General features: G+C 48.4%; 1 protein-coding gene across 2 annotated transcripts; it reads left to right on the top strand.

The window, feature by feature from the left end:
- The first annotated feature begins 448 nt into the window (after window positions 1–448).
- Window positions 449–19074, top strand: Adgrg5 (adhesion G protein-coupled receptor G5). Of its 2 annotated transcripts, XM_028770410.1 has the most exons (12): window positions 449–495; window positions 10145–10232; window positions 10301–10376; window positions 10683–10839; window positions 11280–11399; window positions 11970–12086; window positions 13351–13503; window positions 14207–14328; window positions 14555–14823; window positions 15500–15617; window positions 17364–17641; window positions 17878–19074. In XM_028770410.1, the coding sequence occupies exons 2-12, from the start codon at window positions 10169–10171 to the stop codon at window positions 17976–17978; spliced, it is 1575 nt and encodes a 524-aa protein (XP_028626243.1). In that variant the 5' UTR covers window positions 449–495; window positions 10145–10168; the 3' UTR covers window positions 17979–19074. The 2 variants fall into 2 exon arrangements, with proteins under 2 accessions (XP_028626243.1, XP_028626244.1); XM_028770411.1 differs by lacking the exon at window positions 449–495 and having other exon boundaries at window positions 9624–10232.
- Window positions 19075–26350: the final 7276 nt, after the last annotated feature.

The raw sequence follows: 26350 nt of genomic DNA, 5'->3' as shown, positions 1-26350 counted from the left end.
TACATTTATATCTATATATGTGTGTGTACATTTATACCTATATCTATATATGTATATATATCCACATACATATACGTATACATATACATTTCCCCTTTCTGTAAATGTGGAAACTGAGACTCAGGGAGGAGCCATAGCTTGCCCAAGGGTGCAGAGCTGGCCCATCCTGAACCCTCCACAGTACCATGCTGCTCTTCCTGGCATTTCTTGGGAGGTTGAGCCCAGACTCCACCTCCCCCCCCCCCCGGCCCGCCCCGAGTGAGATCAAGGAGGCTTTGATCTAGCCTACAGCTCAGAGGAAACAGAGGCTGCTACCACAAAAGAAGAAGTGAGGCAGGAGCATAGGGTGAAGTGAGGCCAGAAGAGCAGGGAGCAAGTAGGCTGAGGTGAACAGAGAAGCCACAGCTTTCGACTCCTCCTAACTTCCTTTCTCCCTGCAGAAGCTAGAGGACCAACTCGAGTCAGCAGTGAGACGTGGCTGCAGCAGCTTTACAGGTTAGTCCCCTGGACCCCTCCACTCTCGCACCCATTGGTCCCCATCCACAGACCCCAGAGGCCCCTTTCCAGGTGTACAGGCCCTACGCCATCCCAGGAGTGTCGGCAAGCTAGGGACCCACCTCCTTCCAACTCCAAAGAAACCCCTGCTTTCAGAAGTGAAATTAAGGCATGATTATGTTTTGGAGGGGGGCCTAGCTTTCTTGGACCCTAATTTCTCATATCTAAAATGAGGGGAGTCCTGTAAGATGCTCTGTGTGGGGTCTAGCACTAAGTCTGCACCCAGCAAATGGGAGCTGGTGAAGTTCCTGAGCAGCTTGAGGGACACAGAGTCTCAGAGAAAGAACCTCCAGACAAGTTGGGTCAGACTCCTTGGTGTTTTACGGTGGCCTTCTTTTCCCACCTGTAAAACAAGCTGACAGTAGTGTCTCTCTGGGCTATGACTTGCTGTTGATCAACTGGCCCATTCATTCCTCATTCCAGCCAGGAGCAGCTACAGGAAGTCAGAGGCAGAGCCCAAGCAGGTAATGATGAGGGGTAGCTGTTGGTAGAGCCATGTATACACAGGAGCACTGTGCGGGGCAGGCCCTGGTGCGGCTGGGGTACATGATCTGTACTGGGGAGAAAACAGGGGCTCCCAAGCCTTATGCACTAATGATGTCTCCCTGTCCAAGGCCTTTAGTTAGAGGACTAGACCTAAGGGAGGGGCTGATTCCCACAGGAGAGGATCCTAGAAATGGTTGAATTCTTCTCCCTGGTCTCCCTGGCCTAATTTTACACAAGAGGAAATTGGAGGGTCAGTGAGGCCAGTTTCTTAACCTAGTGCTGTACAGTCTGGACTCTGGATGGTGGAGCTGGTTATTAAACCCATAGCTTTCTAAGGCCCTCTTCTTGTTCACATGTCTCTTAGTCTCCCTGTTGACCTATAGTCTTACTTGCCTACTGCCACTCAGCTCTCCAGCCACCTTTGGGAAGTTGCTGCTGGTGCAGGCTTGGAATCTGAAGCCCAGGTTTGGGTCCTAGCTTGGCCACAGGGCTGCTGTTGAGCCTCTAAGCAAACCCTTGGCTTTTGTGGTACTATGTTGTCTTGCCATCTCGTGGAACCACCTGGAAAGTCAGGAAAAGGATTCCTGTCTCCCAAGGGGGTTCAAGTGATGAACTGCAGGAACAGAAACCTGATGGCTGAGGGTTGGCAGGGTGATGATGCCTGGATCCTGATTGGCAGAGACAGGGTGGGTACCTGGAGGTTACAGCAAAAGCAAAAGTTTGTCTGAGATGGTGAAGTGGAAGCCACAGCTTCTGTCTGGGGTGCTGGGGTGGGGTGGGGCGAACTTCTGCTCTGGTCTTGAGTTTTATAACTGTAGATGGAGTCAAACTGCCTCTGTCTCTCTCTGTGTCTGCTTGGGAGTAGCATAGCTAAGGGCTGGAATCAAGCTTTAGGGCCCTGACCCTGGAGTCAAATTCTTCTGCCCGCTGGGTTTCACTTTCTCCACTAAGTCTTCCATCGGCTGAGGATTTTTGCATCACTGGGTCCTCTACTATCATAGCCCTGGTTGTCTCAATAGAAACAGTTCACATTGTCCCTTCGAGGGCTTCCTTGGTCTCCCCAAACTTTGCCCCACATCCATTCTCTGAGACGCCAGGAAGATAAGTGGATCATAGTGCCCCAATTCTATTCCATTCTTAAGACTGGCGTATATGTTAACATACAGAATTAAGAAAAGTGATGGACTAGGGGTGTAGGTCAGTTTACAGAGTGCTTTGCTTAGCAAGCACAAAGCCCTAGGTTTGATCCCCAGCACGGCATACAGAGGCATGTACCTGTAGTCTCAGAACTTGGGGAGTGGAGGCAGGAAGATACTAAATCTGAGGCAAGCCTCAGTCACATGGTGAGTTTGAGGCTAGCTCAGGTTAAGCCTTGTGACCCTGCCTGGAAACCCAAACCAAAACAAATCAAAAGATTAACAATGATGCTTCTACATCACAAATGAAAGATTATGTGATGTGGGTGGGTGGATGGGTGGGGGAGCACCCTCATAGAGGCCAAGGGGAGCAGGGAGAGGGCGGATGGGATGGGATGGGGGGTTGTGGAGGGAGTAACTGGGAAGGGAGATATCATTTGAGATGTAAACAACAGGAACAATTAATTTTTAAAAAAGATCATGTGATGTTAAAAAAATAATGTCAAATGAGGAACCACTTGTGTTCATGTAATAGAAAGGGCTGATTTTCCTATGAGGGAAACTTCGTGGAAAGGGATAGGAGTAAATGACTAGTATGTTGTTCCCCAATGTACCAACGGAGAACCCGTACAGGTTGGAAGTGCCGCCCATACAGTGATACTGGTTTTTGTTGCTTGCAGTCCTGGGGATGGACCCCAGGGTCATGATCAACAAGTACTCCACTGGATGACATCCTAGCTTGGCTGCAAGACCAAAAGACTAGAACTGGCCAGAGGATATTAGACTCCCTCCTCTGTTAAATGTTCTTAACAGAGGACTGTTAATTCTGACTCATACCTAAGATAACATTAGCACATGTCGCTGAAGAGGTGGCATCCCTGGATACAGTCATAGTACACTCTCCCAGATGTGTTTTCAAGGCAGGACAGACTGGCCCAGGCTCCACTTTGTATATTGCATGGCAGACATCTCGCTTGTCTGTGTTTGCATAAAGAAACATTAGAAGCTAGCTGTAACAGACTCCAAAGAAGGGAGTCTCCCGCAGGTCACTGACCCAGGACTGAGCAGTTAGACTTCTAGAATGGAGGACTGCTTTGCCTTTTATAGCTTTTCGTATTTATTTCTTCACTTACTGCTTAGATTTGAAAGATGTAAATGTCTAAGCTGTTCAAAAAGTAAATAAAAACAGAGATGTGTGCAAGCATAGCAGATGGGCAAACCTTAGAAACACAGGTGGGGTACCAGAGAGGTGACACTGCTCCCACACAGATGTGCACCTTGCTTTTGCACATGTAAGAAAGGTGGCCTGTTTTGGCAAGGATGGGATCACATAGTTCTACAATCTTAACTTTTATTTTGTATGTAAGGATGTTTTGCCTGTATATATGTCTGTGTATCACTTGTGAGCCTTGCATCCAGAGGCGTCAGAAGAGGATGTTGGATCTGTTGGGACCAGAGTTACAGATGGTTAAGAGCTGACTGTGTATGTGGGGAATCGAACCCAGGTCCTCTAGAACATCAGACAGTGCTCTCAATTGCTCAAGCTGTCTCTCCAGCCCCCAGTTTTTACAACATTAGAACATTTTTTTCCTCTTCTAGTGCTGGAGATCAAACCCAGGGCCTTGCTGTACTAGGCAAGTGCCCTGTCACTGAGTCACACCCCAGCCCCTGTGTGTGTGTGACTCTCAGAACCTCTGCCACTCAAAATGCTATGTTGTGTTCATTTTTAACTTTAAAGAGGATAATTCACTGTACTCTAATGCTGACAATTAAACTCAAGGCCTGTGCTTGATAAGCAATTCCCTCTGAGCTACATCCCTGGTTTTCCTTTTTTTTTTTTTTTAAGCTGTTAATTTTGGGAAAAGTCTCAAATTAACAAGTGCTGATTAAAAAATCCTACAGAAAAGTTCTGTGTGTTCTTCACCTAATTTTCTCCCATTGTGATGTGTTACACACCTAAAGCAATGCCTTACACACCTATAGCAATGCCTTACATATCTATAGCAATGCCTAACACATCTATAGCAATGCCTTACTCCTATAGCAATGCTTTACACACCTATAGCAATGCCTTACACACCTATAGCAATGCCTTACACCCCTATAGCAATGCCTTACACACCTATAGTATAGTTTCAAGCCCAAGAAATTCACTTTGGTGCAGCTCTCAGAGATCACCAGCTCAGTGTGTATTCCTCTACACGCAGAGCAGTGTGCATGAAGATTGGATTCTATGCATTTTATCACATCCTGGAGCAGCCAACACAGTCACAACACAAATTCCTCGATCACCACAGAGTCCTCAGGCTCCCACTTCCTAGATGCTCAGGAACTCTTCCTTGCCTGTGGCAACCGCAGATCTCATCTGTGTCTCTGTAATTTTCATTTCAAGCATGTTCTGCTGCTCACATCATGCTGTCTTAACATTTTGAGTTTTTTTTTTTTTCAGTAGGATTCCCTTGAGGTCCATCTAACTGTATAGTTGTTTTTTTTCTGTTCTCTCTCTCTCTGTCTCTCTCTGTCTCTCTGTCTGTCTGTCTGTCTGTCTCTCTCTCTCTCTCTCTCTCTCTCTCTTTCTCTCTCTCTGTCTCTCTCTCTGTCTCTCTCTCTCTCTCTCTCTCTCTGTCTCTGTCTCTCTCTCTCTCTCTCTCTCTGTCCCTCTCTGTCTCTCTCTCTCTCTCTCTCTCTCTCTCTCTGTCTCTCTCTTTCTTTTCTTTTTTGAGACAGGGCTCACTGTGTATCCCTTGTCTGTCTCAGAACTCACAGGTAGACCAGGCTAGCCTAGAACTCATAGAGATCAACCTACCTCTGTTTCCTAAGTGCTGAGATAAACAATATGTACCACCACACTTGGCAAGTATATAAATTTTTAAAAATATATTCCTCTAAATTGCTGAGTTACATTGCACACCGTGGTTGTATTACAGTTTGTTTAACCACTCATCAGTCGGAACACTGGGGTTGATCCCAATTTCAACCATCGTCATTATTGTTCTGGTTACTAATTGTATATGTATGCATTATGTGTGTGTGTGTGTGCGCGTGTGTGTGTGTGATACACACGAGCCACTGAAATAATGCTCATGTCAAAGGACAGCATCATGGATTCAGTTCTCTGTAAACTTTACAGTGGATTATAGGTGTTCAAGTCAGGTCACCAGGTTTTCGTGGCAAATACCTTTACCCACTGATACCATCTCGCCAGCCCTCCAACTTTGGGGTATTATGAATAAAGCTGAGGTGAATGTTTGTGTATAGATTGTTTTTGGTGAATGCAGGTTTTTATTTCTCAGATAATCAACAGGTACTTCAGGCTTATATGGTAGATGCTCAGATGTTTGCTTAGTTTCAGTTTGTGTGTTTGCTGTTGCCATGAAACGGATGAGGCAAGTACTCCACCACTAGCTTCACCCCAGTGCTCGCTTGCTAGCTTGCTCTCTCTCCCTCTTCCTCTTCCCCTCCCCCTAACAATTGCCAAGCTGTTCTCCAGGAGTCATTGAACCCTATCATATTCAGCCATTCCTCTATTAATAGACATTTTTAAGTTAGCCTTTTAAAAACATTTATTTAATTGTAATTTTTATTTTGTGTGTATGAGTGTTTCGCATTCATGTATATATACGCACCATATGTGTGCTCATTGCCTACAGAAACTAGAAGAAGAGAGGGCATTATGTCCCCTGAAACTAGTGTGACAGATGGTTGTGAGCTGGCATGTAGGTGCTGGGAACTGAACCCAGGTCCTTTGCAAGCAACACATGCTTTTAACTGTTGAGTCATCTCTTCACATCTTCAACTTTTTTTTTTATAAATTAATTTTAAAAATACAAGGTCTACCTTTCCCCACCTGCACAATGTCCTCTGAAGCTTGGCAACTGCAAGATCCTGCTTAGCAACTGCAGATAGACTCAAAGCAGAGTACCATGTCTTCTTAAGAATAGCAGGGAGACCATAACTGAAGCAGTGTACCATATCTTCTGAAGAACTGCAGGTAGATCATAATTCAAGGCAGTGTACCATATAGACCATGACATGTTTCAAGGCACAGGCCAAGAAGATTTTGTACTTTTCCACCACCTGGACCCTCTTACCCCCTCCCCTTGTAAAACATGCTATAAAAAAAGCATTTCATGTTCAAAAAAAAAAAGAAATTAAAAATACAAGGTCTCACTACATAGCTCTGTGTGATGGTTTGTATATGATTGGCCCAAGGAATGGCACTATTAGGAGGTGTAGCCTTGTTGAGTAGGTATGTCACTGTGGACGTGGGCTGGAAGCCAGTCTTCTCCTGTTTCCCTGCCTTTGGAACAAGATGTAGAACTCTCAGCTCCTCCAGTGCCATGCCTGCCTGGATGCTGCCATGCTCCCGTCTTGATGATAATGCTGAACCCATAAGCTAGCCCTAATTAAATGTTGTCCTTATAAGAGTTGCCATGGTCATGGTGTCTGTTCACAGCAGTAAACCCTAACTAAGACACCCTGGATGGCTTGGAACTCTGTAGGTAGATCAGAGTAGATCCCTCACAGGGATCTGCTTGTCTCTTCTTGTATGCTGCTATGAGATTAAAGGTGTGTACTGCTGAACTAGGCTTTACATTTTTAAATACATTTATTTATTGTACATGTAAGCACACATACACACACGTGTATGATCTTGTATGCAGTTCCTAGTACATGTTGTGGAAGATTGTTCTCTCCTTCTCCCATGTGGGTCCTGAGGATTTAACTCAGGTTGTCAGGCTGTCAGGCACAGTGGCAAATGCCTTCACCCACTGAACCATCTTACTGGCACAATTTTATATATATGTATATGTATATGTATATGTATATGTATATGTATATGTATATGTATATGTATATGTATATTTTTAAAATTTATTTGTGTCTGTATGCAAGTTTCTGTATGCATGTACATAGAGGCCAAAAGAGTGTGTGTGTGTGTGGGTTATCCTCCATCACTCTTTACCTGTTCATCTTACCTTACGCAGGGTCTCTTGAATCTGGGTTTATGCCTTGGCTAGGCTGGAAGCCAGCAGACCCCAGCAATCCTCCCGACTCTGTCCACTTGGCGATGGGGCTACAGGTGCTTATAGGGAAAATTGGTTTGTTACAAGTGGGATCTGGATTTCAGTTCTCATGATTGTAGGGCAATCATCCTTAACTGTGCAGCCATCTCTCCCTCTCCAAGATAGCTCACTTTCTCTCTTTCCCTCCTTCCTCCCTCCTCCCTTCCCTCCCTCCCTCCTTCCCTCCTTCCCTCCCTCTGTCCATTCCCTCCCTCCCTCCTTCCTTCCCTCTGTCCCTTCCTTCCCTCCTTCCCTCTGTCCCTTCCTTCCCTCCTTTCCTTCCTTCTTTCTCTGATTCTTTTTGTGGCACTGAGGGTTGACCCTAATGCCTCATATATGCTACGTGAATGCTCTACCTCTGATCTACAGCCTTAACTCTTTTTATTTGTGTAATCTTTAGAATTTATTTTATTTATTTGTCTTGGAGTTTCTATTGTTATGATAGAACACCGTGACCAAAAGCAACTTGAGGAGGAAAGGGTTTATTTTGGCTTATATCTTACAGTCTATCATGAAGGGAAGTCAGGGTTGGGGCTCAAGGAATCTGGAAGTAGGAGCAGAAGCAGAGGTCATGGAACAATGCTGCCTGTGTGGAGTGCTGGCTAGTTGTTTGCTTGTTTGGTGTTCGTTTGTTTTCATTTGTCAACTATATACAAGCTAACGTCATCTTAGGAAGAGGAAACATTTGTTGAGGAATTGCCTTCATCAGAATGTCCTGTTGGGCACTGTCTTGATTAATGAGGGTGGGGAAGGGCCCAGCTTACTGTGGGTGGTGTCAACGCTGGACAGGTGGTCCTGAGTTCTATAAGATAGCAGGCTGAGCAAGTCAGGAGGAACAAGCCAGTAAGCAAGTTCCTTCATGGCTTCTGCTTTAGTTCCTGCCCTGACTTCCCTTCATGACGGAATGTGAGCTGTAAGCTGAGCTCCCCCACCCAAAAGTTTCGGCCATGATGTTTATCATACACAAAGCACCACTACCGCCCGAGCCATCTCACTGGCCCTGTTTTTAAAAATTCTTTCCTTAATAGCTTTAATTGACTGCCGAAAGCTGTTTAATGGAAAGTAAGTCGCACTGATCAGGTTAGGCGCATTCTTAACAGATGATTGCGTAAACAGACTTTGTATGCTGCGTGCAACGGCCTGGAGGATTGCTTTGCTTATCTTTGCTAAACCGTTTTCCTTTCCAAATTTCCATCCTTCGGGGCTCATGGCTGCGTTCTGCTGAATAAAGTAACAATGCAGACATACAATTTGGGAAACGTTAAGGTCTGATGCTGTGATATGTCACAAGAAGAGAGAAGCACGGGCCGGGCGGTGGTGGCGCACGCCTTTAATCCCAGCACTCGGGAGGCAGAGGCAGGCGGATTTCTGAGTTCGAGGCCAGCCTGGTCTACAGAGTGAGTTCCAGGACAGCCCGGGCTATACAGAGAAACCCTGTCTCGAAAAACAAAAAAACAAAAAAACAAACAAAAAAAAAAAAAAACAAAAAAAAAAAAAAAAGAGAGAAGCACATGTGACCACCAGTCATGGATGTCAGCTTGGATCCTGCTTGCCTGGCAAAAGGACCAAGCAAAATTCTTCAGGCTCGCTCACAGTATACATGGAATTTCTTCTATATTATTTTATTCTTCTGTCAAGTTTTTTTTATATCAAATAGATTAGTTAGTCTGTCTTTGCCTAAGTGAATAATGTTGCTACATCATTAAAAACATTGTAAGGCCAGGCTTAGTAGCCATGATTTTGATCCTAGCACCTCTGAGGCAGAGGCAGGGGCATCTCTATGAGTTTGAGGCTAGCTTGGTCTATATTGTGAGTTCTAGGACAGCCAGAGCTACATAGTGAGACCCTGTCTCAAAAAAAAAATTCCCCCAAATTTACTTTTATTTCTATCATCTATCTATCTATCTATCTATCTATCATCCATCTATCTATTTTCCCTCCCACCCTTATTCAATGAGGCAAGGGCTCTCAATCAAACCCAGATGATGGCTAATAACCCATATTAGCCAATATGGCTAATCTCACTAGCTAGCTTGCTCTGGGGGATCCCCTATCTGTATTCTGAGGTTAGCATAACAGATGGTCACTTTGCTCACCCAGCATTTACGTGGGTTCTGGGGATCCAAACCCTGGTCGTCAGGGTTATACGGCAAGGGCTTACCCACTGAGCTACCTACTTTCATTCATTTATCGTTTCCCTTTTCTTTCTTTCTTTCTTTTTTTTTTTTTAGGTGCTGGGACTGAACCAGGGCTTTGAACATACTAAGCAAGATCTATCAACACAGAAAAACTCAGGAAAGGAGGCCAAAGATCCTTAAGCATGGAGTTAATGACAGGATGGGTCAAGATTACGAATGCCTTGTTTGCTCTTAGTGGTGCCCCTCCTCAACCCAGTGAGGCTGGGGAACCCCCAGGGAGACTCTCAGGCCGAGCAGCTGTTGGCAGCTATTACTTCAGTGGTCAAGCCTTCTGGGGTTAGGGACACTTGGCTTCATCCACCTTCAAGCAAAGACTCTTTGGTCTCTGAACCCGAGATTCCTTATCTGTGAAATACAGGCATTGGAGAAGCATCGTGGGCTAGGGATGTAGTTCAGCTGGTAGAGTGCTTACCCAGCATGCATGGGGACCTGGGTTAGATCCTGAGCATGGCTGGGTGTTGGGATGAATTGTTGCAATCTCAGCACTTTGCTGGAGGAAGCAGGGAGATCAGAAGTTCAAGGGCTCCCTCAGTTACATAGCAAGTTTGAGGCCAGCCTAGGCTATAAAAGACCCTATCTCAACAACAAAAACAACAAACAGAGAAAACAAAAAAGAAGACAAAAACACTGGGGAAATGCAGACATGTCTAGAAGGCAGAGGTAGTATCCTTGCTCTGGTGACTGTGGTTATCCCCTCTCCAAGGCCAGGAGAATACCAGCTGAAGACATGGATCCACACAGGGCCCTTTTCTTCTGCCTGTGCCTTCTGGCTGCTCAAGTTGTCCTAGTAGGTAGGTGACAGTTCATGGGGGAGGAATGCTGAAAAGCTGGGTCAAGGTCTGAGTCCCATTGTCCACAGAAACTCAATCAGAGCTACTGAACTTCATGAAGCGACTTGAGCAGCCTGTAGGCCGGAGCTTGTTTACCAAAGTGAGGTGAGTCGGGTATACCCTCAGCCATAGATACACTTAGCAGATGGTGACTGAGTACCCACTGCATGCCTGCTACCAAAATCTAGAGTTGGGGAGGCCTTCCACCTGTTTATTGTCTATTGAGGACCCTCGATGAAGTGTTATAAACCAAAAAGGTCTCTGCGTTTCCTAGGTAGGAGCTCTAAGACTTGGGTGGGGGACACGGCTTACACAGGGGTCGGGGGTTGGAGAGCCGAGATATGATGGTGGGAGGGCTGGGTTGGAGACCCCACCCCTTGGCTGTCTCCAGCTCCTTCTCCCCACTTCCAGGTATATCCACTACCTGGAGCAGATGCTGCTCAATGCCAGCTTCTGTGGGCACAACTTGACCTTGCAGACAAACTCCATCCAGTCTCTGGTCTTCAAGCTGAGCTGCGACTTTCCTGGTCTCTCCTTGTCCAGCGCCACCCTGACAAATGTCTCCCAGGTCAGAGGCGGCTAGGGAAGTCCTGCAGTTCCCTGTTTCTGCTCTGCCCTGATCAGTTGGGAGTGGTCCCATCTGCTTTACTGTGGGAAGATCAGAAAGAGGAGGTGGCCTGTGACCTCTCCTGGTCAGGATCATCATCTTGATTTTTGCCTAGAGGTGGAGGGCAGGTCCCTGGGACTGGTAGCAGCTAGGGCCACCTGTGTCCTTTTAGGACCCTGGTGTAAACAGGATGGGATATTTGGCCCGTGCTGGGGTGTGCACTGGGGTAGTTCTGTTCTTAGGGAATGAAGATGGGTGTGGAAGTCTGGGGGGGGGGGGGAGTTGGTGCTGTCAGATGGTGGAGGCTCGGGGAAGGCCTAGTTGGTAAGGTTTAATGGGGAGGGAATCTCAAGATGCTAGAACTGGACCTGTGGTCCCAGCCCATCGGCTGCCATCCACAGGCATGGGCCCCGCATGCCATGCAGTTCCCTGCTGAGCTGACCAAGGGTGCCTGTGTGACCTCCCGGCCTGCTGAGCTACGACTCATCTGCATCTATTTCTTCACCGCACACCTCTTTCAGGTCAGCAGTGGGTAGCCGAGGACAGGAGCTTCTTCTATATCTCAGGTTGGCTGGAGGTGTGGACCAGTTCACTGTGCAACCGTAGCTGACCACCACTCTCTGGGCCCCACTCACTCGACCTGCTTTAGGGAGAGATGAAAGCAACTTAAGGAAGGAAGAGTTTGTCTTTGCTCAGAGTTTCAGGGTGCAGCCCATCATGGTGGAAGTCTTGCAGGAGTGTGCAGGCCTATCCAGAACCTAACCTAATCTCTATAATCATAAACAGACCTACCCAGTTGACCTACAGGAACTCTAGGTGATGTAAAGTCTTGTCAAACTGACTATATGTATATGTATATGTATATGTATATGTATATGTATATGTATATGTATATGTATATGTATATGTATATATTCCCTCACAGGGAGGTAGGATTGCAATCTGCAAAAGAGGCCCAGGACCTTAGGGTGTCCATGTCTGTTCTGAGATGGGAGACAGACAGAAGACAATGGCAAGGAGGGTCTGGGGTGAGAATTCTCATCTCACCCAGAGTCTCCCCTTCAATATCCCCATTTCCACTGCCCTTCCAGGATGACCGGAACTCATCACTGCTCAATAACTATGTCCTGGGGGCCCAGCTGGATCACAGGCCTGTGAACAACCTTCAGAAGCCAGTCAACATCAGCTTCTGGCACAATCGGAGTCTGGTACTGTTGGGCCCGCCTCCACCCCAGCTCTGAAGCTTTCCCAGTCAGCCCTGGTTTGGCCAAACTGAAAACTGTGGCGCCATCTGGGAAACAACTTTAAATCTGTTCTCTGAAGATTTCTGTAAAGAAATGAGAAAGAAGTTTTTTCTTTCTTTCTTTCTTTCTTTCTTTCTTTCTTTCTTTCTTTCTCTCTCTCTCTTTCTTTTTTTCTCATTTGCTAGGGCTACAGAGCCAGCTTAAGCTTGCTTAAGCCCTAAAGGGGATTTATATGTTCCTACCAATGGATGTTCAGGGGCGTTCCACCTTCAGGCATGGCTGGATCTAGGCATGGATCTAATACTGTTAGAGTACAGTCTTCTCTAGCCTTAGCAATGTTTTCTTGCCTTGGCTTTCATTTCTATGGTAAGATGGAGGCTGAAGACACTAAGTTTCCCTTCAGTTCTTAGAAGGTTCTTCCCCAACAGTGCAAGCCAGACTTGTGTCTATGACTGAACCAGGCTGCATCCAGGTGAGATGTGTGGATTTGCTAGGCTGGGTCACATGGGGTGGAGATAGCACTGGTGCTGATGCTGGAACAGAAAGGGATGCCTGGGAGGCACAAGTCCTGATGCTGCTGCTTCCGGGTCCTAGGCCTGCCTGTATCCCTGTGAAGAAGCCCAGAGTGCTGTTTTCTGGCTCTGTCTCGGCAAGAAGCTTTGCACTCTCAACCTCACAGCAACCTTTCCTTCTATCTTCTGAGCTTTGCCACTGGCCTTCCCTTTGGAATGAGTGTCCTGTTCCACCTCTGTTCAATCCATGTACCCCTAATCCATGTTCCTCTGTTTCTCTTCGGCTGCTTTCCAAAGCCTGCCTGTGTACCACCCCTTACCTCCACCATAGGGCTTGGCTGCAAATGAGTTTCTCACGATGGGTCTAGGAATGAGATAGCAAACAGCAGTTTACAGAAGACCTGCCCCACGAAGGGCCAGCACTGCCCCCGAGAATATGGAATAGTCTCTTGTGTTTCTGCCAACCTCGTGATTTGGATATGTATGGTCCGTTTTGCTGACGAATAAACTGAGGCTCAGAGAAGATTGCCCACTCGTCTAGGACACTGAGGATTTGTGGCAATGGCAGGGCTGACCTCTGGGATTGTCAAAGCCCAGCCAGACCCCACAAAATGTTGGCAGTGGTGCAGTTGACTCTCTCTTGGGCCCCAGGCCCCCAGCCCCTAATATGAGATCTTGTCCAGCACCTCTGGACTGACACTCACATTTCATTTCAGGAAGGGTATTCGGTAACCTGCGTCTTCTGGAAGGAGGGAGCCGGCAACCGCAGCTGGGGGGCCTGGAGCCCCGAGGGTTGTTATACAGAGCAGCCGTCACCCACTCAGGTTCTCTGCCATTGCAATCACCTCACCTACTTTGCTGTGCTCATGGTATGGGAGCGTTCACCTTGAGGGAGGGGGATGAGCGCTGCGGGAGGGAGGGTGCCCTGATATGTGGTGAGGGCTGCAAGGCTAAGGACGGCATAATCCAGTGAGCCTAAGCCTCTCCGCAAGTAAACTTAGGGACTCGCATTCCTTTAAAAGTCTGTTTAGGCGTTAGGCATGGCTTGATCCGGGAGCTGAATCACACGAACACAGGATTCCATCTCTGTCCCTTGACTCTGCTTGCTCCGTCCTGCCTTGGCCCTCAGCTAGGATGCCCAATGGAATAATAACACAGCTGCCAGTATCTGCAGGCTCATGCCTAGCTGCCTTTCAGACTAATGGGATTCAACAGCCTCCCTGACCCAGCCTCAGTCTTGAGATCGAATCCAGGTGGAGGCTCTTGAGTCAATCACTGTGGACGGAGGAGGAAGGCTCCAGACAGACCAGGGTTGATACACAGGTCCATACAGTGGGAGGAATGGTTTCCCAACCGTGCACATGGAATGGCTCGAGAGTGCTTTCAGGGAGGAGTAGGGACAGCAGTTATAGGTGGCAGGCCATGATGCAGGCTACAGCTTCCTTCAAGGCAGGACTGGGCTGAGCTGTAGGGAAGGGACTTGGGGCTGAGGTCTGGGAGGCTTCTTTGGGAGAGCCCAGGGAGAGCTGGACATTTCTATGCTTCAGGCTCTCAGCCCCTTTTGCCCTGTAGCAGCTCTCTGGAGACCCGGTGCCCACTGAGCTGCAGGTGCCTCTTGAGTACATCTCCCTTGTGGGTTGCAGCATCTCCACTGTGGCCTCGCTGCTCGCCATACTGCTGTATGCTCACTCCAGGTAATCCTCTGCCTTGCCCAGCCTGCCTGCCCCACTGCTGGTCTGTGTCTTCCTTCTTGCCCCAGTGTCTGCCTTCACACCCCGGGCAGGTGGGTGTTACTCAGAGGGAAGGGCCAGCCTAACAGCATGGCAGCCATTAGGTCCTTCCCCATTTGCCTCAGTTTCCCCATGATTGTGCATCCGTGAGCCAGGCCACGGTACTACCTGGGTGACATCCCACCCACAGGAAGCAAAGTGACTCCACCACAGGCATCCACGTAAACCTGCATGGCTCTGTTCTCCTCTTGAATGTCACCTTCATTCTGAGCTCCCAGATGGCCCTGCCCACGGTGCCCAGGCCAGTCTGCATGGTGCTGGCTGCCACCCTACACTACGCACTGCTCAGCAGCCTTACCTGGATGGCCATCGAAGGCTTCAACCTCTACCTTCTCCTGGGGCGTGTCTACAATGTCTACATCCACCGATACTTGCTCAAGCTCTGCCTGCTGGGCTGGGGTAAGGGACACCTATCTCTCTGGCGTCTGGAACTTCCAGTGTACAGGGCGCCGATCCCAAGTCCTCCTGCCTTTTATAGTGGCCATCTCTAACTCCATCTCTGTCAGTAACATCAGCTCCACCATCACCTCCACCCCCAATGTCACCATTGCGCCTGCCGTCATGCCCATATCTTCTGCCTTCAATACTGTCATCACCACCATAGTGGCCTTCACCACTTCCAATCTCAACACTGCCATTACCCGCAGTCCCCTGTCCCCACTACCACCATCATCACATCCCGCCTCTGCTACTCATGCCTGCTTTACTCCCATTTCCATCCACCCCATCTCAATCATCTGCATCACCTTCTTCACCTTCCCTGCACCTTACCACCATTTCCGTACTCATCTTCACCACATGAGCACCACCCCAGACCCTTCCGTCACCATTTCAGCCCATCTTTTAATTGTCTCCATTTTCTTTCAAGTTTCCCAACCAATGCCACCTTCCTGTTAGCTCCTTGCCACCTCCCAAGTGACCGCCATCACCGCTGCCACTCAGCCTGGAATCTCACTAACATCTTAGAGATGAACCTCTTCCACTCAGCACAGTGTACACCCCTCCTCGGTCACCAGGCCTGGGGAGCAGAGCCAGGTCATCTTGGGGCCTCCTGACTCTTTGTCTCACCCCTCAGGGTTTCCAGCCTTCTTGGTGCTGCTTCTTCTGGTGGTCAGGAGTTCCGTGTACGGACCCTGTGTGATCTCCTTCTCCAAAAGCCAGGAAAATGGTACAGGCTTCCAGAATGTGTCCATGTGAGTGCCTGGTGAGGTAGAAGGGTCATGTGGGCCTCTATGGTGAAGTGATGGCTGAGGGGCAGAGGCAGCCATGGTTTAGATGGGGGGATTCCAGTGGGTTCCTCTCACCCTTTCTGTGTCCCTGGGGTCTCTGCAGAGATGGAGGGCTGCTCTGTGCTGACTGACTAGGAAGCCATAGAGTGGATATCAATACTTGCTGAGTCTCTAGGACCAGTTCGGAGGGTCTCTTGGCAACACTTGGCCATATAGCAAATGGGTTGGCCCTGTGGTTTGATCTAGTACAGGCCCCAGAGCTACTTAGCTTGGCTGGCACCTGATTGCTGTGCCTTCAGGCTATCTATCTATCTATCTATCTATCTATCTATGTATCTGTCTATGTATCTATCTATATCTCTATCTATGTATCTATCTATGTATCTATGTGTCTATGTATCTATGTGTCTATGTGTCTATGTGTCTATGTATCTATGTGTCTATGTATCTATGTGTCTATGTATCTATGTGTCTATGTGTCTATGTATCTATGTGTCTATGTATCTATGTGTCTATGTATCTATCTATCTATCTATCCATCCATCTATGTATCTATGTATTTATGTATGCATCTATTTGTCTGTCTGCCTATCTATCATCTATCCATCCATCCATGTATGTATGTATGTATGTATGTATGTATGTATGTATGTTGTTTATCATCTACTTACCCATCTACCCACTTTTTATCTGTCTGCATCCTTACACTGAAATGACATTTTAAAAAGCACCCCTCAAACACAGTCTGGTCAGGCAGCAGCAGAGGTGCTGAAGTAGTGAGCAGGGGTAAAGCCTGCATGCTAGAATATTCTGTAGCAGCAAAGCAAAGGGTGATCAATGCTGGTTACCAATGTGCATGACTCTCACAAATGATGTTCAAGGACACTGACTCCAGTGTCAGGGCCCCAGGATGGATTGGGGGGATCTGAATAGGTGATTAGTGCCCAGACCAAGGGGCTTCAAGCCCTACTCTTGCTCCTAACCAGGATGTGCTCTTGAGAAGAAACCTCAGTTTTCCTAACTATAGAATGGAGATGGTTAGGTGCCTGTCCATGGCTCGCCATGAGGATTGCCTGGGATGACCCATGTTGGCCATGGGGCGTGGTAATCTGATCTGAGCAAAGAATAGCACCTGTCTTGTAGATGTCCTAGAGAGGTCAGGGCTCAGAGGTACCCCAGGTCCCTCTGTGGGATTTCCCTACTGCTCATCTGCTCCCCCATTCTTACATGCTAGAGCATCTACCCACCAATCCATGGGCGGTGCTTCACATACTGCTCAGGTCTAGGTGGGGCAAAGGTCAAAGGTCACCATTGCACAAAGGTGATGGCGAGATGATGACAATGGTCGGGTAGGGTGGAAGAGGAAGCTTCCAGAGCAAGAGCCCAGGCTAGCCCATTTACTAGAATGTTGTTCAGGTTGGCATGGAGGGGAGAAGGAGAGGAGGAGGTTCAGTTGGGTCAGATTTATCCATCATGGTTGAAAGGAGGCACTTCAGTAAGTAGGCAGAGGTGCCAGCCAATCCAGCTGTGGTGGCAGACAGGAAGCTGGGCAGAGGAGCTTTGGCATATGAACTAACTGTCAGGCAAGTTATGACCACTGGAACATCAAAACCAGTCAGGGACAAGAGCTGGTCCCAAGGCTCAGGTGTGTTTGGCCTCCCACTGGTCTTGGGACCATGTTAAATCCTGGCCTTCTCCCGCCTCCTCCAGGTGCTGGGTATGCAGTCCCATGGTACGCAGCATCCTGGTCATGGGCTATGGTGGCCTCACATCTCTGTTCAACCTGGTGGTGCTGGCCAGGGCTCTGTGGATCTTGTGCAGGCTACAGGCACGGGAGAAGGCGCTGAGTCCCTGGGCCTACCGGGATACTGTCATGGTGTTGGGCCTCACTGTGCTACTGGGTACCACCTGGACCCTGGCCTTCTTCTCCTTCGGTGTGTTCCTGCTGCCTCAGCTTTTCCTCTTCACCATCTTCAACTCGCTCTATGGTAAGTCTGCAGGAGCTCACAGGGCCACAGACCCTGGGAGGGGCCTAGTTACTGAGGTCCAGGGGTGGATAATGACTGAGCCCACAGCTCCATTTAAGCTGGTCTAGGGGCACATTAATGCTTGCCTCTGAACTGCATGGAGGTGCAGTTCTGGTGTCCTCTGGGTCTGTCTCTCTGTCCCCAGTAGGAGATTATTGGCTTCTAGCGACCTTCTTACTAACCAGCCTGCCTTGCAGGTTTCTTCCTCTTCCTGTGGTTCTGCTCACAGAAGCGTCACTCAGATGCCGAAGCCAAGGCAGGGATGGAAGCAATCAGTTCCTCCCAGATGATGCACTAACCCAGCTCCAGCCCTGCAGTCTCAGCCCTCACTACTTCCAGCAGCCCACAGCCTTGGCTCATCCAGGGAAGGCTATCGGTGGGACAACAGTCTACTGTACCCTTCAGGGAGCCTTTCCATCTCTCAGAATTACCTGGGGCAGAAGGCAGGGCATGACTCTTCATCCTGGTCCTTTATGTCTGGATGCAGCTCCATTGGCCAGGCTATGGACAGAACACTGACTTGGAAGTCAGGAAGTTACACTAGACTGGATTGTGGCCTATGCTTGTGACACTCTTTCTTTTACCAGTACCAAGTGTGGATGACTTGACCTTCTATCTTTCCAGCCCTTCCTCCTTTTAACCCCCACAGACGGTATAGACCAGCAGCCTAGGCCAGGCCTCTGTCTCTTTCTGTGAAGCTGAGCCAGCTGGGCTTGAGGGATCTCGATGCTAGACTACTGCATAGACATGGGGGTGTGTTCAACGTTTACAAACTCTCTGCCCACACTGGGAGAACATCTGGCTGCCTGTCAGGCCAGGTGGAAAACAATGCTTAAGTCAGCGCTATCCCCAAGATGTACAGCAGGGGGCGCCGTTGGCCTGTACGACAAGGCATTGGTACCGAAACTGCCCCTGGAAATGCAGATGTTACCGACCCTTCGACCAGTAGAGTTAGGACATTCACACATCCATTGTCTCTTTCCCTATGCAGCTGACCAAGGTCGCTTTTGGGGCTTTGTACCCAGGCATTCCTGGCACCAGGCAGCTGGTTGGGTAGACTCTCAGGTCCCACGCCAGCTGTGTACTTGAACAGTGAGGGGATCAGAGCTGGACGCCATCCTCCACAGACAGTCCTCTTCGTTTCTAGGTGTTTCTGGGTAATTATATTCTTAGCTCTTCACTGGCTGGAGAGTGGTACAGGCTCTGGGCCAGGTTGCCTGGGCTCAGATTCCAGCTGTGTGGCTGTGGACAAGTCGTTCAGTTTCTCTGTGCCTTAGTGTCCCCAGTCTACAGCAGGGGAAACAAAAGTAACTCTTTGGAAGTTTCAGTAAAAGAAAGAATCCACTCAAGTCTTAACACAGTGAGGTCTCAATAGATGGTTACTGCTGTCAGTAGATTTGTATTTGTATTATTATTTGGGTATACGTGTGTGTGTGTGTGTGTGTGTATGTGCACATATGCACCCTTGCATATGTATGCTGAAGTCAGAGAAGGATGTTGGGTGTCCTGTTTTATGACTTTTCGTCTTATTCCCTCGAGACAGGGTTTCTCACTAAACACGGAGCCAGGCTGACAGCCAACAACCCCAGCAGTTACCTAGTAACTGGAGTCCACTTTCACTACCTGCTCCCCACTACACACACACACACACACACACACACACACACACACACACCAGTGCTGGGATTGCAGGCTCCTGTGACCATACGTGGCTTTTGCATAGGTGCTGGGATCTGGGCTCAGGCCCTCATGTTTATACACAAAAGCTCTCATGTACCAAGCCATCTCTTTAGCCACCATTACTGTTAATGGCTTTAACTGAGTCAAGCTGTTCAGGTCCCAGGCCTGGTGCTGTTTGCCCTCACAGCTCCTCCTTAGGTATATCCTTCCATTTCTGTCTTGTGGCCCCCTCTCCCACTTTTCCTGGAGGAGGACCTTGCTCAGGCCTCTGGTCCCCTACTGTGCCAGTGAGGTTCCTTACACAGTGCAGCTTCAGGCTAGCCCGCGTCTCCACCCCCAGTTCCTGAGTCCTCCGTTGGTCCGTTTATCACACCCTTCATGAATCCTCCCCCATTGGCACCACAGGGAAGGCCTCATTCCTCCACCAGATCCCCAGGGTTCATCGAGCATGGAGATCTTTGGTCTGAGTCTCCATGCTAATGAGGGTGCTGAGGGATCATGGGAATTGGGACAACTGGATAGATGGGGAAGGCTCAGATGTCACAGGGCCTTGCTCAAGCCCAGGCCCTGGCCTCTCAGAGCAAGTAAGCCCAGAGCAACCCAATGGAGGATATGTCCACAGTGACAGTCCTAAATCTGTAGCTCTGAGCCTCACCAGGAGCCCAGGCTCTAGGGTAGCACTTCATGTAAATACTTCAGTGGGGGTGGGGAGTTAGGGCAGCCACAGGAAGTATGGGCTGCCAGATTAACTCTAGCTGTCCTTCAGCCTTCCCAACAGACAGCCTAGGTGATGGTCCAGCTCCTGGGCTTCTAGACTCGGAGGAAGGGAGAGGGGTTGGGGATGGAGTTTGGGGATACTGTTCAGGGAAAGGCTCTAAGGGTGGCATTTGGTGAAAAGCTGACAGAAGATGTGGGGTCAGAAGGCCCTGGAGTCTCTCTAGGTGTGGGTGACCAGCGGTGTGGGGTCAGAAAGGCCCTGTGGTCTGTTGAAAAGAGGATTCCAGAAAATGCAAAGGAATTCCACTTTTGAAGACATGCTTACTCTCAGAAGTTACTCAGTTATCTAAAATTCAAATTCAGCCTCATGCCCCATATATCTATTTTTATGTTTGCTAAATTCAACCCTAATTAAAAAGTATTGGCTCAGGAGTCTCATCTTTCAAATCACCCCAAACCGATACCAACTGAGCAGCCCCTCTGCCCGTCAAATCAGCCCACTCTCTAAACCCACTCAGAATGTTCTTCCTGTTGCCAGCAGAAACCCCAAAGGGCCCCACTGTACCATGAGCTCTGGCTCAGAATCTGGCTGCCCCTCCAGACAGAGCCTCCTTACAGGAGGCTCTTTGCCTCCCCAGAAGCTGGAGGAAAGCTTCTTCCTTGCAGCCTCAGCATGTTCTGTCCATAGCTTAAAACATCTCTCCTCCTCCTCCTCCTCCTCCTCCTCCTCCTCCTCCTCCTGATGTTCCTCTTGTTCCCCCTCCCCCCCCCCCCCGCCTAATGTGGCAAGTGGAAGCATAGGGGGCCTCTCTCCAGCCCAGTTCCCCTTCCTTGATCTTGCCACACCAAACAACTTTCATTTCTCCAGACAGCATCCTTCTCATCTTTGGGCTGGTCTTTTTCTGGAACCTCCCACCCTCTGTCCCTGATGCCTTTTATTTGTGGAATGATGGCTATGCCTCCTTAGCATCTTAGCATCTCAGCTTGGTACACCCCCAACCCCCTCGAGCCTGGACAGAGAAGTCCCTGACCTCCAGTCTGGATGGAGCTTTCTTTCCACTCCCTTCCCCCAGAGCAGAAGTTATTCCTCCGTCTTGCAACTAACTGTCCCTGTCTGGCTCAGCCGCCAGACGGCAAGCGTTCTGGAGACAGGTGCTGTGTCTCATTTGTTCATTCACCCATCATAAAATGGTTTAACACTTATATTTTGGGCATTGCACTAGTTGCTAAGGATATATAAATGAACAAGTCATCACATTCTCATGTGGGGGTGTCCTACAAGAAGCAGTTTAGCAAATGGATATAAAATATGACAGCTGGTACCATGGACTGTGAAGAAACATAAGAAGGTGAGAAGGGGGGGGTGCAATCTTCGTTTTGTCAGAGGCTTTGGGCTTGAGGGTGCAGGACAGGGTCAGTGAGCTGACCTCACTAGTCACTGATGGGATGGAGTTTCCTAAAGCAAGTTTTCCATGTGGACTTTAGGGGAGCTAGGGTTAGGGAGGACGGGAAGGAGAGTCTCCTCTGAGAATAAGCTTCCAGGGAGCTGGGGTTGGGAAGCCCCTTGGTTAGGTAGGGAGGATTTACTCTGTGGGTAAGACCAAGCAAAAGGGTTTCATATCCATCTTCCCTAATCACAAGCATGTGAGCCACCATGAGGGGTGGGCTATAGAGAGGAAAAGAAGACAACAGAACAAACTCCAAGAGGCTGCAGAAGATGTTTAAAAGAACGAAAGCTGCAATGACCTGATGTGTATATAAGTAAGATGAGTAAGGATGGGGTGGAAAGGGAGAGAGGGAGAGAGAGGTGGGGTGGAAAAGAGGAGGAGGGAGAGGAGGGGGAGGAGGGAGAAGGGGGAAGAGGGAGCAGAAGGGGAGGAGGAAGAGGAGGAGGAAGGGGAAGGGGGAGAAAAAGGGAGGAGGAGGGGCAACAGCAGCAAAATGGAACTTCTAGAAGTGAAAAACTATTCTAAAATCTAAAATTCAACAAGCAATCCACAGCCAAACGGAGGGAGAGCTAGGACTTGCCTATAATGTGACAAGAGACATGACAGGAAGTATGAGAAGAGAAACAGAAGCACGGAGAGCAGAGTCAGAAAAGTCTCACAATGAAATCCCAGGAGAAGAAACTAAAGGGATAGACACAGCGGTTACAGGTTTTCTCAAGGGAGACCCACAGAACCAGGGAGCATGGCACTTCTCAAGGGGAACTCGGGAAAATGGAGCTGCAGTCTGTACCTCTGAGGGACACTTCAGATATAGAGAAGTGAGGAGAACAGTCACGGAGAAAGGACAGTGCGCATCGTGAGCTTCTCTGTCCATAGCCACAGTGACAGGCTGGGAGACTGCAGTGGGGTCCCCAAAGGGAGAGGAACAAAGACACGTCAGCTAGAATTGCCTGCAGCAAACAGCCCTTTCATAAACTGAGACACAAAGGAAAATATGTTCCCTTTAACATTGAAAGGTAAATAAAAGCTGAGAGCAATCTAAAAGATTTCAGAGTGTTACTTCAACAAAGAAAGTGATTCCAGAAGTTTACTCTGAGACACAAGGATTGGAGAGTGTAGAAACAGTGGGTGTCAGCCAATACTTGGTTCTGAAGATATCTGTATTCCCCCTGAACACCCACACTCCAGTGTCATTCCCTTCCCCACATCCTGCCTTTCTGCATTTTTAACCCCTGTGTGAATGAATTACGATTTGAGAAAAAATAAATTTTTAAAAAAATGAGGAAATAAAAGGAAAAAAAAAGAAACAGTGGGTGTACGAAGGCCCGTTACATTCACATGGGTGAAACTGTGCCTTTGTTTGTTAAAGACAGACGGATCTGAAATGCCAGAGAATAGAATGCAAGTAGAGGGGGGAAAGACAGTGCTACAATAATGGTCGGAAGCCTTTGTGTTTAGGGGTTACCAAGGTTGGAAACACATTCCTATTAATGCTCTGGTTTGCGTAGGATTTAAGTGTATCCTATCAAAGCTCACATGGTAGAAACCTGGTCTCCAGCGTGGATGCCGACGGAGAGAGCGCTCTGGAAGGTAACACGGAGTCCTGGCCTCGACAGGGATGCATATGGCATCCATGGAGCCCCAGGTGATGCCCAAAAGAGTGGATTATTTTGTTATGGTTTCACAGTGATGCTTAAACTCACTATGTAGCCCAGGATGGCTTTGAACTTCTGATCATCCTTTCTCCTCTGAGGGCTAGGATCAAAGGCTAGTGCCAGCACACATAGATTATGGTCTTTTCCTTTCCATCTTACGATGTGATCTCTTCTGTGCATGTTCCTGTCATTACCTTGAGGCTCTCGACAGAGGCTAGGTCAACGCGACCACCCAGTTCTGGATTTTCAGCCCCCAAACTATGAGCTAAATGAATCTTTTTGTGTAAAATATCCAGACCCCTGGATTTTGTTATAACCATGCAAAGTGGGCTAGTACAACTAGATGTTGTTCTTTAAATGTAGGGGCTGGAGAGGTGGCTCAGTGGTTAGGAGCACTAGCTGTGCTTCCAGAGGACCCAGGTTCAATTCCCAGCACCCACATGGCAGCTCACAACCACCCGTAGTTCCAGGCAATCTGACACCCTCACACAGATATACATGTAGGCAAAACACCAATGCATATAAAAGCAAATTAATAAATCTTTAAATGTACATGGCGGAGATTTCAAAGGCAACAATTAAGGAAATAAAACTCATGTTTACACATATTTTGGGGGAGAGAAAAGTGGTGTAGGAAAAGAAAATAAATCAAACGCAGTTAAAAATATTTATTATATTTTCTGTGTGTGGGTGGTTTGCCCGCAATATGTCTGTGCACTGCACAAGTGCTTGGTGCTCATGGAGGCCAGAAGAGGGCCTCAGATTCCCTGGAACTGGAGTTTTGGATGGTTGCAAGCCACCATATGGGTGCCAGGAATTGAACCAGGTCCTCTGCAAGAGCAGCAAGTGCTCTTAACCATTGAGCCTACTCTCCAGCCCAAAGCTTAGTTAGTTTTTAAAGGCAAGGAGAGAAAAAGAAAAAGTGGCACACGCCTTTGATCCCAGCATTGGAAAGGGAGTGGCAGGTGAATCTCTGTGAGTTCTAGCCCTGCCTGGTCTACAGAATGAGCTCCAGGATAGCCAAGGCTACATGGTAAGTCCTCTTTCAAAACTCCTCAAACAAACAAATGAGCAAAACAAACAAACAAACAAACAAACAAAACAAACAACAAAACAAAACCCAGAGGGCTTGTAGTAGGAGAAGCACGTTAATTCACTCATTAGCGCTAAGCCCTGACACATGCTCACCCTAGCTACTCTACTCCAGGATGCCGGCAGGATGCTTCACAGTCTGGCCCTAAGACCGCTGTTTGTGATTGCAGAAAGTGGGACACAGCCCACCTGCTGTGAAAGTGAGTGTGGTTACACGAACTGTGCCTGCCACACAGTGAAGTATTATAGACTTGCGAATGCTGGCCAGCACAGGTCCACTTACTGGAGGGAAGAGTCTAAGATCAAAGTCCTGGAGAACACAGTCCAATGGCCTTTAAACCAAGAAGTAAGTTTATGCTAAGTGAGCTATCTAGGCAAAGCAAGGCAGCAGCGCAGCATTCTGGGTGGCAGAAGGGAGCCCTGGGAATTTGTGATCTATTTGCTGGTGGAGGTGGAGGCTGCTGTTTTTTTTTCCTTCCTGTCCCCACTCTTCTCCTCCCTCTGTTCTTTGGTCCTCACGGTGCTCAGGATCTTTGTGTGTGGTGTGCAAGTACTAGATCCCCAGATCTTTGATGGGTTTTTGAAGAGTGATAAAAGATAGTCTGAAGTAGGGAATTGCTATGTTTTTAAAGGATTGTTATTATTATTTTACATTATGCGAATGTATGTGGGTGTGTGCATGTGGGTGCAGTTGCCTGTGGCGGCCAGAAGAGGGCATCAGACCCTTTGCGGCTGGAGTAACAAGAGTCGTGAACTGTCTGACATGCGCAATGGGAATTAAACGCAGGTTCCCTGAAAGAGCAACCATTACTCTTAACTGCCGAGTCATTTTTTTCCAGCCCTAGACATCTCTACTTTTGAGAATTCAAGATTTTCTTCCTTTGTGCTCCACGCTCTCCCCTCAAAGAAAAACATTCTATGTATCAGGTTGTCTATATTTTATCAGCTCATTTGCTTTTCACGATAGACGTGTGAAATAATGTGTATCAACTAACTCACAGGATACTGGAGCTCACAGAGGTACAGCGGCTTACCGGAGGTCGCACAGTTTCTTGTCGATGCTGAGATCCAAGCCAGATCTTCCCTATTGGAATGGGAAGGATGTGAGTGAGCCCCCAGGAGAACGATTTCCATGGGGGTTGCCGGTGTGTGCTCACACCAGGATAACCAGAAGATTCTTCTCAATAATACAGCAGGGCTCAGAAAGGTACAGGCATGGATCCTAGATAGGCTGGGCTCAAGTCTAGGCTGTCACCTGCTTGCCTTGGCTTGGCAAGCCTCGTTGCCTCCCTGGGATTCTGCCTTCATATCTGCATCCTGATTGTTGCATCGGGATGGTGTGAGAAACACCAGTGAGAGAAAGATGTGAGGCACCTGACCCACTGACTCATTTGGTAAGCCTTTGGATTTGTCATCTAGACTGCTGGGCTCCCCGTCTCTGACATCTCTGACAGCTCTTCAGGCATCCTCTCACAGATCTTAGCCAAGTGCGTGTGTCCTTTGGGGTGTGAGGGACAGGGGTACCAGGGCAGTATCCTGCAGCCGTAGCACACTGTTTCAGAGCCTGCCTGCTCAGTCGGCTCTGCGGCTCCATTACCATCAGAGCTGAGACTTTCCAGGGCTGCCCACCAGGCTCTGGACCACAAGGGGTCAGTATTGGACATGTCTGCCTTTGTGTACAAAGCAGCTGCTTAGGGCAAAGGAGAGGCACCGCGTTTCTATCTGCCTGGTAGGGGATCTCTAACCAGGGTGCCCGTGGGGTTCTAGTTTGACGTAATTTCTGTCTTCCACTTACTATCCATCTATCCTCTCTCCCTCCCTCCAACTGTCTGTCCACCCTGATGTGTGTCGTGTCTTTCTGTCCGTCATGTGAAGTTATATACTCATCTACGGATCCATCACACATCTGTCCAACTGCTGTTTCTATCCCCCATACTGGGAGGATCTCTGCTGAGCCAGGCCTTGTTCAGCCACAGGAGACCCACCGTTGAAGGAGACCTAGAATCAGAGCAATATGAGGTCAGATGGCCCAACCTGGGCAGCGGGAGAAACTGAAGGTCTTTGTTCAAGGCTATCCT

The sequence above is a fragment of the Grammomys surdaster genome, unplaced genomic scaffold (genome assembly GCF_004785775.1).
Source record: "Grammomys surdaster isolate TR1022 unplaced genomic scaffold, NIH_TR_1.0 201, whole genome shotgun sequence".
NCBI lineage: Eukaryota > Metazoa > Chordata > Mammalia > Rodentia > Muridae > Grammomys > Grammomys surdaster.
Note: the sequence above shows the minus strand (reverse complement) of the source record. Positions and strands in the feature narration are given on the sequence as shown.